Source organism: Brassica napus, chromosome C9 (assembly GCF_020379485.1).
Source record: "Brassica napus cultivar Da-Ae chromosome C9, Da-Ae, whole genome shotgun sequence".
In the NCBI taxonomy this organism is placed as follows: Eukaryota; Viridiplantae; Streptophyta; class Magnoliopsida; order Brassicales; family Brassicaceae; genus Brassica; species Brassica napus.
In genome coordinates this window covers 50,216,131-50,233,975 of record NC_063452.1, presented here as the reverse complement: position 1 = coordinate 50,233,975, position 17,845 = coordinate 50,216,131, and the positions used below count along the sequence as shown (strand labels likewise).

Here is a 17,845-nt window from a genome sequence, read left to right as displayed (position 1 = left end):
ATTTAGGGTTTCTATTTAAAACAGATCAGATTACAAAACTATCAATCCAAGCAGATGATATTAAACCTCAAGAATCATGCAATCATATCATTCAGATTTTAAACAAGTAAACCTCAATCAATCTATCAACCTATCTGATTATATAAGCAAAGCAAGCTAGCAACCTATCAGATTCAATCAATGTTTTAACAGGCTGGTCGGTTTAAACAATTTTAAATCATATGAACAATTAACCAAGCAGGATGAGAAAATAAATCTATCAATTTAACGGTCAAACAATTCTAGCAACATAGCATCAGATTCAATCAGATTTAAAACATCCTTTGTGAACTTGCTTCCACCCTTCATATGGACAGACATCCATGCTTTTAGAACATTCTTCGTAGTAGCACTGCAAGAATTTGTTTTGACTATAATTCATCAAACCATCAAATAGTAGAATTTAGTATAATATATAGCAACCAGACCTTAGAAAATAAGGGAAATTATCCAAAGAAACATCTATGTTTTGAGCAATTAGTACTCCTCCTCGCAGACTATCCTTAAACACTTGACGTCTAGTCGATATAGTTCACATCCTTGTGTGTTTAAATAGATTTTGCTTTGCATTCACAGTTACTTCCACAACTTTTACATCTCTTAGAAAGTATAAGGATCAGAAATATCCACTTCAAGGATTCACAAATGACAAAAACTGTGGAAACTGGTGGTAACTTTGTAGTGAGTAAACTTGTGGGTTACTTTTGTTTGTATTGTCTAAATTAACAAAGGAATAGACTTTGAAATGCAAACCTCTGGTGGCTTCACCCACATACCATCCGTTCTCATCGTATGTAATAACCGCAGAAAGTAGTCTACCTCCAACATAGCTCCATCCCTAAGAAAAAATCAATCAAACTTCCTTAGAATGCATCAGAAAATGAGTAAGCTGGGAGAAACAGAGAAAGTTATTAAATATCAATACCAGGTAAATTCTAAAGACCACATAAGCGAAGAAAAAACTGGCAACAAACTAACATAAACATTGACATCCCTGTGAAAGTGAAATTAAATTGTAGTTAATGACGACAAGAATAGAAGTCGCTGTAGTCGGAAGTGATGGTTAACATTGTTTGATCTTTCTGATATCTTAGAAGTGAAGATGTTCATCGCATCCAAGAGACACATATATAGGTCAAGCTTTCAGTCGTTACCTTAGACGATGATAAGGCTGCGTAAATGAGGCTGAATGGGAGGAGAGGTGGAGTGCAGTTTAGTGCTTGAATTAATGGAGGAGGTCAACCAAAACTGAACCCGTTACAGAGAAGTAGATCGGAAAGATGAGAACCGAACGGACACGGCAATAATAGATGCAGTTTCTTTGTTCCAAAGAACTCTATGTAACCTGGGACCTAATAATGATATAAAAAGGGCCAAATAAACTAAAAGCCCATATGTAACTCAATTCGACCGCGAGAACAAAATAGGAAGATTGAATAATGCTTGACACGTGGCACAAAACGCCCCTTCCTCCTTGCTGACGTGGAGGGCTGTGCGTAGAGCACAACTCTACTTTATATATATAAGATAACAATTTTAAAAGTTGATTCGACATACGTTCGATTCTTTGTAATCAATACGCTTGTATACTCGTTTCTTTGTAATCATATATTTATGTTCTAGATCTTGATTCGCGGTTATAATGTTGGTTTGTAATTTTTTTTTGTGTTTCTATAAATATGTAATTTTTCTCTTATATATTAAAGAAATTTAATTTATATATAGTTATATAACGTAGGATTATCCTAACGTAGTGGCTAATGTGTATTTATAGAAAAATTTAGTGTTATTGTTATAGAACGTATATTAAGGTAGGATTAGTTTTTTTTTACTTGTTGATAATCGCCCTAATGTAGTGGTTATTGTTTAAATAAAATTAGATATAATTATATAAAGAAAATAATAAGAGGCTCTTTAAAGAAATGGAATATATAGTTGGACATAACATGATCTTGTTTTAATAGAATTGATTATGGCCGGCGAATTTACTTTAAAAACTTGAGAAGTTAGAAAGTTATTAAATATTGTTTGGCTATAATTGAGAAGATAAAAACGTGATTTATGATTGGTTAATACTGTTTGGCTATAATTGAGAAGAAAAAAAACGTGATTTATGATTGGCTATAATTATGGTAAGCGAATTAATTATAAAAAATCCAAAAAGGCAGTGCCATTTTCTTGTAAATAATTCTAAAAATCAATTGCAGAATTCTATTATTGATGTAAAAGAATGGGGAATTGTCTGTGTATTATTAATGAACAATATATGTTCTTTATATAGGAATTACAAAGTATAGGAAAAAAGAAATTATCTAAAACCTAATACAACATGAAATAAGAAAATATCTAAAACATAGAAAAGGAAAACGTCCTAAAGGCAGTGCCGACTCTCTCTCCTCGGACGACCGCCTCTCTCTCTCCTCCTTCGGCCACGGTTTGGGCCTTGTCTTGGTCATTGGTTATGGCCCATCCACTTAATGATTTATAACACTCCCCCTTGGATGCCATAACCATATGGGTTTGTATCATGCACAACGTTTTCTCTCTCCTCTTTTGGCCACGGTTTGGGCCTTGTCTTGGTCATTGGTTATGGCCCATCCATTTAATGATTTATAACACTCCCCCTTGGATGCCACAACCATATGGGTTTGTATCATGCACGACGTTGCCTCATTAAAACCTCTCTAGGAAAACCAAAAACCCAAGGTGGGAAAAATGGAAACCGTAGACAGGAAAAAGAGTACAACACATGACACTCCCCCTGATGAAGGCATCACTGAAGATCCTTCAGCTGGCGCATTCCTATCTGATGAACCAGCTTCCTGAACGTTGAGGTTGGCAGAGACTTGGTGAACAGGTCGGCCGAATTGTCACTGGACCGAACCTGAACCACTTCAACTTCTTTAGCTTTCTGCAGGTCGTGGGTGAAGAAGAACTTAGGCAAGATGTGTTTCGTTCTATCTCCCTTAACGTATCCATCTTTGAGCTGAGCTATACAGGCTGCATTGTCCTCATAGATGATCGTTGGTTCTTCCCTTTATTTTCCCACGGCCAGACCACTCTCCCTTAGGATATGGCCGGTCATGTTCCTCAACCACACAAGCTCTCGGCTTGCTTCGTACATGGCTATGATCTCGGCATGATTAGATGATGTTGCCACTAAGGTTTGTTTTGTGGACCGCCAACTTACTGCAGCCCCACTGTGTATAAACACATAACCTGTCTGAGATCTAGCATTGTGTGGGTCAGATAAGTACCCAGCATCTGCATACCCGGCCAAGCTATCACCTGGTCGGCTCTTGTAGAACAAACCGAGGTCGGTTGTTCCTTGCAGATATCTGAACTGATGTTTTATTCCGTTCCAGTGCCTAAGTGTTGGACATGAACTGAATCTAGACAGTAAACTCACGGCAAAACTAATGTCTGGTCTTATATGGCTAGCCAAATACATTAAGGCTCCAATGGCACTTAGGTAAGGCATTTCCGGCCCGAGCATATCCTCGTTTGGCTTCTTCGGTCTGAATGGGTCCTTCTCAAGGTCTAAGGACCTCACGACCATAGGACTCGACAAGGAATGAGCCTTGTCCATATTGAACTGCTTGAGTATCTTTTCTGTATATGTCCTTTGATGCACAAGGATTCCTTTGTCTACATACTCAAATTGCAGTCCCAAACAGAACTTAGTTTTCCCTAAGTCTTTCATTTCGAATTCTTTCTTTAAACATTCGACCGTTTGGGAAATCTCTCCAGGGGTTCCAATCACATTCAGGTCGTCCACATAGACAGACATAATCACGAAGCCCTTGATGTCAAATCTCTTTATAAAAATACATGGACTTATTGGATCGTTCTTATAACTTTCTTTCATTAGGTACTCTGATAATCTGTTGTACCACATTCGACCTGATTGTTTCAAACCGTACAAGGCTTTATTCAGCTTAATGCAATGCTGTTCTCGAGAACCTTTCTTATCTTTGAGCTCAATACCCTCTGGAACTCTCATATGAATTTCATTATCCAGTGGACCGTACAGATACGCAGTTACTACATCCATTAGGCGCAGATCAAGCTTGTCTTTCACGGCCAGACTGATCAAGTATCGTAATGTAGTTGCGTCCACCACATGGGAATAAGTTTCCTCATAATCTATTCCTGGTCTCTGTGAGAATCCTTGTGCTACAAGCCGTGCTTTGTATCTCACTACTTCTCCTTTCTCATTTCTCTTTCTCATAAAGACCCATTTGTATCCCACTGGTTTGACATCTCTAGGTGTCACGGTTATAGGGACAAAAACGCCTCTTTTCTTTAATGATTCTAACTCCACGTTTATAGCTTCTTTCCATTTGATCCAATCTGATCTTTGCATGCATTCATATATGGACGTGGGTTCTAGATCCTCATCTTTTTTCATGATCTCAAGTGCTACTTTATAAGCAAAAATATCATCGACGTCGATATCATTTCTATTCCATTTCGTTCCAGACATTATATGGTTTATAGAGATCTCTTGATTGTCCGTCCCTTGTGTCCCATGAAGTTCGGCGTCCCGAACCCCATCATTTGGAACGGTCGGATCATTTGGCATGGCCGACTCACTTGGCTCGACCGTCTGGGTCGGCTCGGCCAGTTCATGAATGTTCTGGACGGTTTCCTTGATGCTCTCGGATCCAGCACCTCTCTTGGACTTCCGAGGCTGTTTATCTTTGGAACCAATAGGTCTACCACGTTTGAGACGTTGTTTAGACTCTGTAGCCACTTGACCTTGTCCCTTCTGGACATCTATTCGTATTGGTGCATTACAAGCCGGGATATACGATTTTGTCACTCGATTTGGGTCAGCAAATGAATCTGGCAGTTGATTAGCTAGCTTTTGAAGATGTATAATCTTTTGGACTTCCATATCACATTCTTTAGTCCGAGGATCTTGCCAAGATATTGATGGTCGAGACCATTCGATTTCTTTCCTCAACCGGCCGTTATCTCCCCCTAAGGTCGGGTATGTGGACTCATCAAACTGTGAGTATGCGTATCTGGCCTTAAACAAATCACCGGTTGTTGGCTCAAGATACTTTATAATGCTTGGGGAGTCATATCCTACGTATATTCCCATCCTCCTTTGTGGTCCCATTTTAGTTCTTTGTGGTGAAGCAATTGGAACGTAGACGGCACATCCAAATGTTTTGATGTGGGACACGTCTGGCTCATGACCCGTGAGTAACTGGGTTGGCGAATATCTATGCTCACTAGATGGCCTGATGCGAATCAGTTCTGCTGCATGTAATATGGCATGTCCCCACGCTGATACCGGGAGCTGAGACCGCATGAGCAATGGTCTGGCTATCAGCTGGATACATTTAATGAATGATTCGGCCAAGCCGTTTTGTGTAAGTACATGTGCCATGGAGTGTTCTAGACTTACCCCCATGGACATACAATAGTCATTAAACGTCTGGGACGTAAATTCACTAGCATTGTCTAGACGTATAGTCTTTAAATGAAAGTCTGGAAAGTGTGCTCTCAGTCTTATTATCTGAGCAAGCAGGCGTGCAAATTCCAAGTTCTGTGTGGACAGTAGGCAGACATGCAACCATCTGGTCGATGCATCAATCAGGACCATGAAATACCGAAACGTCCCACTAGGTGGGTGTATTGGTCCACATATGTCTCCCTGAATCCTTTCCAGAAAATTTATGATCTCTTTATTAACTTTGGCTGGTGATGGCCTGGTTATGAGTTTCTCTTGTGCACATGCTGCACATGTGAGATTGTTTGGGACAACTCCTTTGAACGTGTGCCCTTGTGAGTTTATCATCAACTTTCGCATCATGTTAGTACCGGGATGGCCAAGCCGGTTATGCCATAAGGTGAAATTGTCGCAGGCATTAGCCTCGATCATACTGACCTTTGCATAGTATAGGCCAGTAGACATTGCAGGTAAGGTTTCTAGGATCCTTTTATAGCCTTTGGTGATCGAAATTATGTTAAGGAATTCTTTATTTCCTTCTTCCCATGTTTCAAGATGGAAACCGTTCAATCTTATGTCTTTGAAACTCAGTTGGCTCCTTTTAGAGCTTGGGGAATACAAGGCATTTTTGATCTCTGGATGAGTGCTCTTAGGCATCAATACATAAGCCTGGCCGTGACCTTCAATCAGGCCGGCTACACCTGCAATGGTGTGTACGTTTGCACTTTGCATTGTGAGATTTAAGAAATATCTTTTGTCTCTAAGTATTGTATGACTTGTGCCACTATCCACCACGAGTATGCTCATCTCATCATTCATTTCTATAAATAAGATTTCATTTCTCAGAGACTTCAAAACTTTCATTTATTAAAGTTGCAGAACACCAAAATTAAAAACACCAAAACAATCATAAAACAATCATAAAGTAATAAAACAAGTCGTATCAAAAATTTTAGTCTTTGAGACAATCATAAGTCTCAAAATCCATCAGGTCGTCATTTGCAACATCAGATTCTCTATCAACCTCATATCCGGAATCATGGACCATATGAGCCTCCGGGTTCTTGTCCTTAATACTTTCCTGGTAGAGCTCACATAAGTGCTTAGGAGTTCTACAATTCTTGGCCCAATGGTTGCTCATCCCACATCTGTGACAAATGGATTTGGTCGAGTAAGACGGTTTGGATATACCGCCTCGACCTCGTCCATAACCACCTCGGCCACGGCCGGGATTGGAACCACGACCACGGTTATTGTGGTTTCCTTTCCGGCCGGCCAAGTATCTATCTCGGCCGTTCGAGTAATTGTCACAGTTCTATATCCACCACGGCCTTTGCCATGTGATCTCTTATCATTCTGGATGTAATTGCACTCGTTGGGATTTTTCTTTTCAACTTCATTGGCCTCTGGTAATGGGGCTGTTCCAACAGGTCTAGCTTCACTGTTCTTCATCAGGAGCTCATTGTTTGCCTCGGCCAGTAGCAGGCACGAGATCAGATCAATGTATGTGGCAAAGCCTTTCATTCGGTACTGCTGCTGCAGGATTATGTTTGAGGAATGAAACGTAGAGAATGTTTTCTCAAGTAACTCTTCTTCGGTTACTACTTCACCACAAAGTCTCAGCATCGAGACCGTCTTAAACAAGACAGAATTATACTCATCCACTGACTTATAATCCATGAATCTTAGATTCTTCCAGTCATTTCTAGCCTTTGGGAGTAACACCGTTTTCTGGTGATCATATCTTTGATGTAAAGCATCCCAAAGCTCTAGTGGATTTTACATCGTAATGTACTGATCTTTTAGACCTTCAATGAGGTGATGGCGTATAATACTTATAGCCATGTATCGATTCTTATCGGTCTCATTGTTGCCCTTGATGATTGTATCACCAAGTCCTTTTGACGTTAAGTTGATCTTTGTATCTAGCGCCCACTGCAAGTATTTATCTCCGGAGAGATTAAGGGCTGCGTAGTCTCTATTTGAGATTTTCGACATCTGAATCGCATTATCATTTCAATTTAGGTTCACAATGTGATCATGTGGCCGCATGGTATATTAACAAGCTCGGCCACAAACTTGTCTTACGCATCTATGAAAAACAATCAATCTAATCGACCATGGAGCGAACAATCAAGCCGCACGGCCATGTAGTCAAGCAATAGGATCGGACGTGTAAAACTAATTGACCATGGTGCGAACAATCCTAATATATGATTCTACATGTGCCAGAGAGATTAAGGCCACACGGCCATATGATTTTCAATGCAATTAGATTCGAATTCGTATGTTTCTACATGCTGGTCGATTTCCTTAAACAATACGAATGCAATTCAATTCAGATTCATATGTAATGCAAACAACCTTAGCAATTTGATTTATGAATTTAGGGTTTCAATTTAAAACTAAGGCTGCCGGTTTTAATTAAAGGTTTCAAGGCCTTTAGGATTCAAGAGGGATCTTCTGAGTTCTTGTATGAACTAAGAACGTGTCTAGGGTTTCAGGTGTGGTCGCCGGTTTTGGCTTTTAGGGTTGAGAGGTTTCGATTTTGTCTCAGGGATCTAGAAACTATCGTGATGATAACGTGTTGTAAAAGAATGGGGAATTGTCTGTGTATTATTAATGAACAATAGAGGTTCCTTCTATAGGAATTACAAAGTATAGGAAAAATGAAATTATCCAAAACCTAATACAACATGAAATAGAAAAAGATCTAAAACATAGAAAAGGAAAACGTCCTAAGACTAAAGTCGGCCAAGAGCCGACTCTCTCTCCTCAGACGACCGCCTCTCTCTCTCCTCAGACGACCACCTCTCTCTCTCCTCCTTTGGCCACGGTTTAGGCCTTGGCTTGGTCATTGGTTATGGTTCATCCACTTAATGATTTATAACAATTATGGATTCTATTTTAATAGTATAGACTAGAATAGTTAAAAATATACACAATTATGAATTTACCATATGATCTACTAAATACAATATATCATACTGTACACACATATGATAAGTATTGAAGCTCAGTAACGTAAGAAATAAATGGAATGATCCAATATTTTTCAAATTAAAGAACAAAAAAAATCACCAGATCGAAACTGTTTAACAAAAAAACATGTAAAAGACTACACTTGAGTAATTAAAAGAGTTGAGTGCAAAGATTAGTTGGATTGGTGAACATTCTGGAAACAAGAGAAACGAATAGAAAAAGAACGTAAATGAATAAAATTACAGGAATAAAAATGAATGATTTGTCCCTTCTCAAATTTAATAAGGAATATTTTTGTTCTTTGTTTCTCTATAAAAAAAAAATAGTAGAGAATAAAAAGAAAAATGTATTCCTTGTGAATGATGATATTTTTTATGAACGTTAGGGAATGCATTATTATTCGCCGTTCTCCGGGTCACCACCGTTTATACCGTAAGATTTTTGGATGACAAAAGGGCTATTGACTTGGTGAAAATGGGCTTTAAAAAGCCCAGATGCTTCAGATAATCGGCTCGGAAGATTAACCACCGACTCTACACAGCTTATTATCGTGACTATAAATACGCGTGTGATGCGGCCGCAACCTATATATACCCTCAAGACTTTTAATCGTTTCGCTTTCCTTTTTCTTCTTCTTCTTCTTCGTCTCCACCACAGAGCATTCTTCAGAGTCGACTGTTTCGGAATGGACGCGAGCAATACAAGCGACGCCTACATTAGAATCAGCAACGATGTTATCAGCAAGTCTCGAAACGACCTCGTCTTCAGTGGAGAACTCGATGAGTCTGTTCTTACCGAGCTTCATGCAGTTAGTTGACAAACTCTCATTGTTTGATATCCATTTAGGTCAACTGATCGATCTTGATTTGTCTTTACATATAATCCTCGGATTCGCTTAAATTGCTTCGCCGTTAAGTTTTGCTTGGCTTTTCTTAAGGTATAAGTTAGGGTTTTGAAACTGATTGTAAAATGTGTGTGTATAGACTTGGAGAAGGAAGATGATACAAGCCGGAGTCATAAGAGGAACCATAGATACATCTTCTCCTTCGTTTCCTACCACCACACCTTTGATGCAGATTCAAGATCCAAATCCTTTGCATGGATATGCTCAGAATCAGAGTGGGATTGACACTGATGCTCAGTTTCCATCCACGGTATGGTTCTCTTGTTCTTGTTTTTGAGTCACTGGATTATTGAAAACGCGTTTTCAGGAGCTTGGGTTGTCGATAAAAGATGAGAGTGAAGGATTTCACATTCCTCAGCAAGATGGTGCTAGTGATGATATAAAGCCAAGCGCTTTTGCTCCTCATGGTAAAGTTTCAGATGTATGGGTTTGTTTGTGGAGAAAGTGTTACCCTTGTTTACTTTTGTGAACTGAACGATGATGTAGATGATGATGATGAAAGTTTGAACGAGGATGATGATTATGAGGAAGATGATATCAATGATGATGAGGACATTCCGCATTTGATCATGTGTCAGTTTGATTATGTAAGATTTATTTCTTCGTTGCTGCATATTCATAACAATGATGGAGTTATAAAACCCATTTTATTCAACTAGATGCAAACTTCCGTAGGTGAAGAAGCGCAAGAACAAGTGGGAGTGCAAGCTCAAAGCTGGGGTTATGCAAATCAACGAAAAGAACATTCTTTTCTCTGAGGTCGGACCGACTTCTTGACAATGGAGGATTTAACATTTCACTTGACTCACATATCTTCTTATTTTATTTTTTTGGCAGACCAAAGGAGATTTTACCTTCTAAGAGAAGCGTTATGTGAAGGCTATCTGTCTCTTTCTCGCTAGACTCTCTACTAAATAAATGCAAACTCTTAATGTATATAAGATTGTTTTGGCTTTGTTGAGTTAATAAATAATGGAATTTGCGAATTTGAATCCATTGGTCCTAACGCAGCACTAGTGCTCTTCTTGTTTTGAAGTATCTTCATGTAGAATCTTTCTTTCTATTATGTACCTGTTTCATATTACACGAAACAAAGAGCCTGAGAAAACAACCGACTAAGATGTGATGATTCCAATCCAAAAATTGTCCAGGTTCTTGCAAGCAAGTGGTCGGTCACTTGTTGACGCGTCTCCTTCTTCAATTCCCCAGCGGTTACCAACACCAATCAGTTGAGACCGTTTATGGAAATACCAGCATCAACGGAAGTGTCCAGTATCGAGTTCAAAAAGCTCTCGCCACTTCACAGTCCCACACACACACGGAATGTGAGCTAGTTACCTTCCAAGCTCATACCCCTTTTAACAGATAGATATAGCCAAGTTAGGTATGCATCATTCAATCAACAAGGATTGTGCTCCAAAAAAATGTTAGAAGAGGCAACCAGAGCTCATGATTCATCTTAATCCCAATCGACAAAAGCTTACCAAAGTTGGAAACTTCTGCTAGAAAGTAATCATCTTCTAACAGATATAGAACGAGGAAGAAGCTGAATATGAAAAAGTAGCAATGGTGGTTGATTGGCTTACGTACTCTGCTCCACGAGCTTTACAGAGGTTTAAGAAGAATAGCGGAGAAGACAAAAAAAGAGGGTTTATATTAAAGAAAAGCCCTACTAATACTAATTTACAGTTTTGTCCTTAGTATGTATCTGGAAAAGAAAGATACTCTACAACCACACAATTTTATTTTATTTTTAAATTGAAAATAAAAACAAAATGAAGATTCAAGGGGATGAGCGATAAGCGTACAAAGTTAGCGGGAGAATCCTCACTCGGATCATGGCTTTCGCTGTCTCGACTCAGTCACATTTCCCCCTCACACCCTTACAACGGAACCAGTTCAAGAACTCTAGTCCCCGTGCCTTCTTCTGCTCCTGTTTCAAATCCAGGCCTGACTCTTCTCACCTCCGATCCAAACAACTAACTTTATTGGTACCCAAACTTGGTTCAGCCCCTAGACACAGACAAAAATTCCAGGTAAGGACCATCTTTCATGGGTTTTGTTTGCTTTTCAAAAATGTTTGATTTGGTTTTCTTGTTTTCTGGTTCATGGGTAGGTCAAAGTTGGGACTGGAGGAGAGTTTGCCGACAGTGGAGAAGTAGCTGATTCGCTTGCTTCTGATGCACCTGAGTCATTTTCTTGGTCTTCTGTGATACTCCCGTAACTATTTATATCCTTTTAGGAAATTAACTGTTTAGTTCTTAATCCCATCAGCTATATAGTTACATAGGTTTGGTTTGTCTGTGTAATGATCTTAATCTGTGAGCAATGGCTTATGTATCATAAATAGCTAGACTGAGCTTTAGGCTCAACACTTGATTTTAACAGTCATTTTGCTTGAATCTTAGGTTTATATTCCCGGCTCTGGGAGGGCTATTGTTCGGGTATGATATTGGAGCAACCTCCGGTGCTACTCTCTCACTTCAGGTTTTAATTTAAATTATCTGCTTTTATTTGTTACCTATTAGTTACAAAGCCTAACATCGTTATTATGGTGTTGAAACAGTCAGCTGCGCTCAGTGGAACTACATGGTTTAACTTGTCACCTGTTCAGCTGGGACTTGTGGTAATGCTATTATCTAGAGATGTATGGATTTTTAGCAGAAAGTTACAGTCTGTTTTTGCATCTTGTTGTGTAGGTTAGCGGATCCTTATATGGAGCCCTTCTTGGCTCAACTCTTGTCTATGGCATTGCTGATTTCCTTGGTAACTCTTTTATTTTTATTGATTTCTCCTTCTTTCTAACTGGTTCCAAGTCTCTGATTCTGTTTCTTCTTACCATTTTCTTATGAAGGAAGAAGACGGGAACTCATTATAGCTGCTGGTCTCTATCTCCTTGGGTCTCTGATCACTGGCTGCGCCCCTGATCTTAATGTTCTCTTACTTGGAAGGCTTCTCTACGGCTTGGGTATTGGTTTGGTGAGCTCTGCAACCTTGTCTTGTTTCCTTGTTGATTGCTTACAGTAAACTGGTTTCCTTTGATAGGCAATGCATGGGGCTCCACTCTATATAGCTGAGACATGCCCATCTCAAATCCGTGGAACTCTTATATCTCTCAAAGAACTCTTCATCGTATTAGGCATCCTGGTACACATCCCATCTCTTCCTTTTTCTATGTAATTTCATTTGGACTCTTTCTAATCCCACTTTCTGCGCAGCTGGGTTTTTCTGTTGGAAGCTTTGAGATTGATGTGGTCGGAGGGTGGAGATACATGTACGGATTCGGTACCCCTGTTGCTTTGCTCATGGGACTAGGCATGTGGAGCCTCCCTCCGTCTCCTCGCTGGCTGCTTCTTAGAGCTGTTCAAGGCAAAGGCGCTCTACAAGAATACAAAGACAAAGCCATGGTTGCACTCAGCAAACTACGTGGCAGACCTCCCGGTGATAAACTGTCGGAGAAGCTGGTGGATGATGCGTTGTTATCTGTGAAAACGGCTTATGAAGATGAGGAGAAGTCTGGGGGGAACTTCTTGGAAGTGTTCCAAGGGCCTAACTTGAAAGCTCTGACTATTGGTGGTGGTTTAGTTCTTTTTCAGCAGGTGATTGATACTTCTTCGTTTGTTGGTTGGTCTTTGGATGAATGTGAGATTTAACTTAATACTCTGCATCGAACTTGATAGATAACTGGACAGCCGAGTGTTCTTTACTACGCGGGTTCGATTCTTCAGACTGCTGGATTCTCTGCTGCTGCTGATGCAACTAGAGTCTCTGTTATCATTGGTGTCTTCAAGGTGCTCATTTCTTTTGTTATTTAAGTATCTGTGTATGCTATATAATTGATAACGTACGTCCTCTGCAGTTACTGATGACATGGGTGGCTGTTGCTAAAGTTGATGATCTTGGAAGACGTCCCTTACTGATTGGAGGCGTCAGTGGCATTGTATGAGTTAACTCTTTTGTTCCTTAAGTTTCATATTGATACATTGGCTTACTCTTTTTTCTTTTGTATGTTCCAAAACATTCCAGGCGATTTCTTTGTTTCTACTGTCAGCATACTACAAGTTTCTCGGTGGTTTTCCTCTTGTAGCAGTTGGTGCACTGCTTCTCTATGTTGGTTGCTACCAGGTTTGCATTCTAGCTCTTGTCTAGATCGTATAGAAACAAGAAGAGAAAACTCAGCTTACGTCTCTTAATAGTCATATCTTCCTGATCTAACTGTTTTGTTCTTGGGAACCAGATCTCATTTGGACCAATCAGTTGGCTAATGGTGTCAGAGATATTCCCACTTCGCACAAGAGGGAGGGGGATCAGTCTTGCAGTTCTTACAAACTTTGGATCCAATGCCATTGTGACCTTTGCGTTTTCACCCTTAAAGGTATAACCCTTATGCTCGCTCTGGTTAAATCTCCCTTGAAAGTTTATTAGTAACTTCTGGCTCCGGTGCCACCTTTGCAGGAATATCTTGGAGCAGAGAATCTCTTCCTTCTCTTTGGAGCCATAGCATTGGTATCACTCTTGTTTGTTGTTCTAGTAGTTCCTGAGACCAAGGGTCTTAGTCTGGAAGAGATTGAATCTAAAATCTTGAAGTGAAAATGTTGCAAAAAAAAAAAAAACATGTATGTTATTGTAAATTCAACAACCAATCACAATACAATCATTCACTTAGGAGACACAACATTGTAGCAGAATAAAAGTTTGCTTGCAGGCTTCAACGACCACCATATAGGACTGTAACATCTTCAAAAGAGAAGTTAGCTAATGAGGAGGTTCCAGGCTGTTGTGTTACCGTTTCATTGCTTATATTTGGCATACCAAATCCAGATGTATCATATGATATGCTCGGAACAGTGACATTTCCTTCGAGATATTGTACTATAAGTCTCATACTTGGTCTATTCTCTGGGTTGCTCTGAGAACAGAGCATGCCTAGCTTCAAAAGCATCTTGACCTCTTCAGCTTTAAAGTTTCCTTCAAGTTTACTATCAACAGTAACCATTAAACTATCTCTGCTTCCACAAATAGCAACCCACTTGAGTAGAATCATTTGCTCAGGGGGTCTCTCAGGGTCTACTGGCCTTCTTCCGCAAACCACCTCGAGAATAAAAGCTCCAAAGGCATATACATCAGTCCAGGTAGTGGTCACACCCATTGCAGTTAGCTCTGGAGCCATGTAGCCTATGGTTCCAACCACACGTGTAGCTTCTAGATTCTCGCCGCGATCATGGAACCTTGCAAACCCAAAATCTCCCAACCGTCCATTAAGATCAGCATCTAAAAGAATGTTGCTAGCTTTGATATCTCTGTGTAGCACAACTTGTTCCCAGTCTTCATGAAGATACAAAAGCGCAGATGCTACTCCCTTGATTATGTTCAATCTCTGAGACCAAGTGAGGTTTTGGTTGTTGAACAAGTAGTTATCTAGGCTTCCGTTGGGCATGTACTCGTAAACCAAAAGCAGTTCACCTTTCCTTCTGCAGTAGCCAAGGAGCTGAACCAAGTTCTTGTGCCTTAGTCTTCCCATACTAGCGATCTCCGCGACATACTGTTTCATCCCTTGCTCTGCATCATGGTAGACTCTCTTAACAGCGATTTGTGTACCGGAGGGAAGTATTCCCTTATAAACTTTTCCAAAACCTCCTGCTCCAAGTAGTTGATTCTCCTTAAAACCCTTGGTTGCTTTGTATAGGTTCCTGAAGGAGTACCTCTGGGGACTATATTCCTTTTCCCATTGTTCAAGAACCTCAGCATACTTCTTCTTCTTGTAAAGAAGATACAAAACTCCTCCTAGTACTATTAGCAAAGTTCCTGCTATAGTAGTGCCTAGAATTAAAGCAAGGCTAGAGCCTTTAGACCTTGACTTTGGTGGAGAGGTTGGTGGCAGAGTAGGTGGCGGCGGAGATGATGGTGGTGGTGGAGGTGGATTTGGGGGATCCAAAACCTTTGAAATGTCAAGGCTTTCTGCTTTTCCACCTTTCTTGAAACTCCATGCAAGGATATATTGGTCACTTTTGACTGTGCCTGTTGATCCAGAGAAGCCTACAAACATGGTTTCATTGAATATTTCTGAAACATTGATGGATTTTGACAAGAGAGGCACACTTGGTTTGATGGAACTTGACAAGAGAGGTGAAGTTGGCTTTGTTGGAACTGGAGCTAACGTCACATTTAGTAACCTTTCTAAACCATCATAATCAATCCAGACCAGAATACTCGTTCCACTAGCAAGAGGCAAGCTTATGTTCTTCCTGGATGTATCATTAAAGTAACTAGCATCCGCAGATTCCACCGAGACTATACTGTTAACATCAATCCCAACATGGTTATAGCTATCTTCAATCGCTTCAGAGCTTGGATTGGTGTCAAGCTCTACAGCCAAGATATGGTTTTCAGTTTTATTATCATTTGTCCTATTGAAAAGCCCTAAGTATGATGTTGCAGCGCCACTATACCTGAGGTCCATTGAAGGAGATACCACAAAAGCTAGCCCCTGGCCGTCGCCTTGCAAAGGAAACATCGCAAAGACAAATTCTGTTGAAAAAGAAAGTGAACTGGGAGATGACCTTGTGAAGTTCATTGGAATCTTGTGGAAAGCATGGCCGGTGCTCTTATTTGTGTTATTTGTAAGATGCAATCGGCCGTCATCGATAGTTGCCATGCCATCACGATGCAGGTCTGCTTTACTGAAGTTATAGTGCACAAACTGATTACCGTCTTGAGCTAACACCAAAGAAAACACCTGGACGCATATTAGTATCCACAAACTCAGTGACCTTATCTTAAGCACCATTGGTTTTCTCTCTCGCGTGCCTAAGCTTGTTAAACTTATTAGATTCTTCTGCACTTTCGTTACCATTAGATTTTGATTTAAACTGATCAAGGAAACCCTGAGTTGACCTTTACATGGAAGACAGTATCAAAGAGAAGCTAAGAATAGTTCTTTCCTTTTGAATTAGCAATAACATATCACTGCCCATGTCATCATTTAGATGTTCTTATTGTTGTGGGTTAGTTACTTTGCTATATATCGTTTTATTGTTCTGCATCTTTGCTTGTTGCTTTCTAGCTGATTGGTTATACAGGAAACATAAGGTTTTAGCTGTGATCTCAATATGTGTATTGACCTGAGTGAGTTTTTTACCGTCTCTGTGACTAGCGTGGTTAAATGAGGTTTTAACTTGTCAAGTTAAATCTTTCAGTTTGGACATTCTATCTGAGACTTGTATGCACTACATACGTGCACACATCTCTAATTCTCAGGATCAGGATAATTGTTTGAATAAGTTCTTACTAAATCAAGAAATGCTAGTTGCAGTTGTTTTAAGTTTTTTTTTTTTGACTTGCTCAACGATGATGGCACTGTTATAAATTATGTTTGTGTAATCCTGAATCAACTTGCTTCTCTTTTGTTTGTTTAAACTGAAGAAATCTTCTGCATCACAACCTGTAGCTAGCATTTCTTTTCTTTTTTTATTATTGTGAATACTTTGTTATTTTTAGCACATATGCAACTAGTAAAGTTAACTCATTAACCCTTTGATTCGTTGCTGATAATTGTCAATTATTTGGAACGATGCAGTAATTGGAAAAATAGAGGAAAACGAATTCGAAAAATAATTGATCTATTGCACCAACTATAGAAAACACTTAGAACTCCGAGTAAGAAGCATCACATTTTCATTTCGCATAACCACGTGTAGTATAAGACGTGACAAACTCACCTCCAAGTAGGTCTGGGACGGATCGGGTATCCGGGGAATTTTAAGGTATCCGGACCCGTATCCTTATCCGGCGGATCCATAATTTTACTATCCTTATCCGGATCCGGGGTTCTCGGATATCCGGGTGTCGGATATCCTTCTAAAAATTGTAATATCCGGCGGATATCCGGATCCGGATTTGGATCCTTAAAATAAATAAATAAATAAATAATATTAATATATATAAAATATTAACAATAATTTAAAACAAAAAATATATAATGTTTTGAATTATTTCTATGTATAAAATTACAAAACTTACATAAAATTTACATATACTATTATAAAAATGAAAATATATTAAATAAAATTAGTTTTTATATATAGATATTACTATTTTTGAAATAATTATTAATAAAACTTACGGATCCGGATATCCGGACTAAAAAATCGAAATATCCGGATCCGGATCCAGCTTTGGCGGATCCAGCATTTTACTATCCGGATCCGGATTCGGTCCCTCCGGATATCCGGATTTTCGGATCGGATCCGGATCGAATCCGGATCTCGGATAAAAGTCTCAAGCCTACCTCCAAGAATATGAAGTCTTAGAAACATCACTACGCCGATTGAACTACTCCCGTTTTACCTTAATAACGTGTCATAGGGTACAAACAACACTTGCTCCCTGGCTTATACAGAAAGTCGAAAAAGAGCAGTTTCAAAACTCATACAAGTTAGATCTATTGATGAGAGTAC

At 39.5% G+C, this 17,845-nt stretch overlaps 4 protein-coding genes and 2 long non-coding RNA genes across 8 annotated transcripts; 2 read left to right on the top strand and 4 right to left on the bottom strand.

The window, feature by feature from the left end:
- Nucleotides 1–243: 243 nt before the first annotated feature.
- On the bottom strand, nt 244–2,566 carry LOC106433295. 2 transcript variants are annotated; one of them, XR_001286558.3, is made up of 4 exons: nt 1,194–2,566; nt 965–1,033; nt 468–877; nt 244–391 (listed from the first exon to the last, which is right to left on the bottom strand). It is a non-coding gene; the product is annotated as an uncharacterized LOC106433295 (long non-coding RNA). The 2 variants fall into 2 exon arrangements; XR_007328961.1 differs by lacking the exon at nt 965–1,033 and having other exon boundaries at nt 1,194–1,855.
- Nucleotides 2,567–6,455: 3,889 nt separating this feature from the next.
- Nucleotides 6,456–6,955, bottom strand: LOC125592714. The gene is made up of 2 exons (XM_048768082.1): nt 6,695–6,955; nt 6,456–6,584 (listed from the first exon to the last, which is right to left on the bottom strand). The coding sequence occupies exons 1-2, from the start codon at nt 6,953–6,955 to the stop codon at nt 6,456–6,458; spliced, it is 390 nt and encodes a 129-aa protein (XP_048624039.1).
- Nucleotides 6,956–9,050: 2,095 nt separating this feature from the next.
- Nucleotides 9,051–10,392, top strand: LOC106433297 (transcription initiation factor IIA subunit 1). 2 transcript variants are annotated; one of them, XM_013874149.3, is made up of 6 exons: nt 9,051–9,293; nt 9,469–9,639; nt 9,697–9,796; nt 9,876–9,976; nt 10,065–10,148; nt 10,227–10,392. In XM_013874149.3, the coding sequence occupies exons 1-6, from the start codon at nt 9,057–9,059 to the stop codon at nt 10,248–10,250; spliced, it is 717 nt and encodes a 238-aa protein (XP_013729603.2). In that variant the 5' UTR covers nt 9,051–9,056; the 3' UTR covers nt 10,251–10,392. The 2 variants fall into 2 exon arrangements, with proteins under 2 accessions (XP_013729603.2, XP_022566243.1); XM_022710522.2 differs by having other exon boundaries at nt 9,114–9,331.
- A 41-nt stretch (nt 10,393–10,433) lies between these two features.
- LOC111210244 lies at nt 10,434–11,013 on the bottom strand. Its single transcript, XR_002661583.2, has 2 exons — nt 10,874–11,013; nt 10,434–10,744 (listed from the first exon to the last, which is right to left on the bottom strand). It is a non-coding gene; the product is annotated as an uncharacterized LOC111210244 (long non-coding RNA).
- Nucleotides 11,014–11,122: 109 nt separating this feature from the next.
- On the top strand, nt 11,123–14,061 carry LOC106433303 (D-xylose-proton symporter-like 3, chloroplastic). Its single transcript, XM_013874153.2, has 13 exons — nt 11,123–11,425; nt 11,506–11,609; nt 11,798–11,876; nt 11,956–12,015; nt 12,089–12,155; nt 12,244–12,368; nt 12,435–12,536; nt 12,608–12,988; nt 13,070–13,180; nt 13,249–13,329; nt 13,416–13,514; nt 13,627–13,764; nt 13,845–14,061. The coding sequence occupies exons 1-13, from the start codon at nt 11,228–11,230 to the stop codon at nt 13,977–13,979; spliced, it is 1,680 nt and encodes a 559-aa protein (XP_013729607.1). The 5' UTR covers nt 11,123–11,227; the 3' UTR covers nt 13,980–14,061.
- Nucleotides 13,835–17,237, bottom strand: LOC106433302 (putative L-type lectin-domain containing receptor kinase II.2). The gene has a single exon (XM_013874150.3). The coding sequence runs from the start codon at nt 16,240–16,242 to the stop codon at nt 14,098–14,100; it is 2,145 nt and encodes a 714-aa protein (XP_013729604.2). The 5' UTR covers nt 16,243–17,237; the 3' UTR covers nt 13,835–14,097.
- Nucleotides 17,238–17,845: the final 608 nt, after the last annotated feature.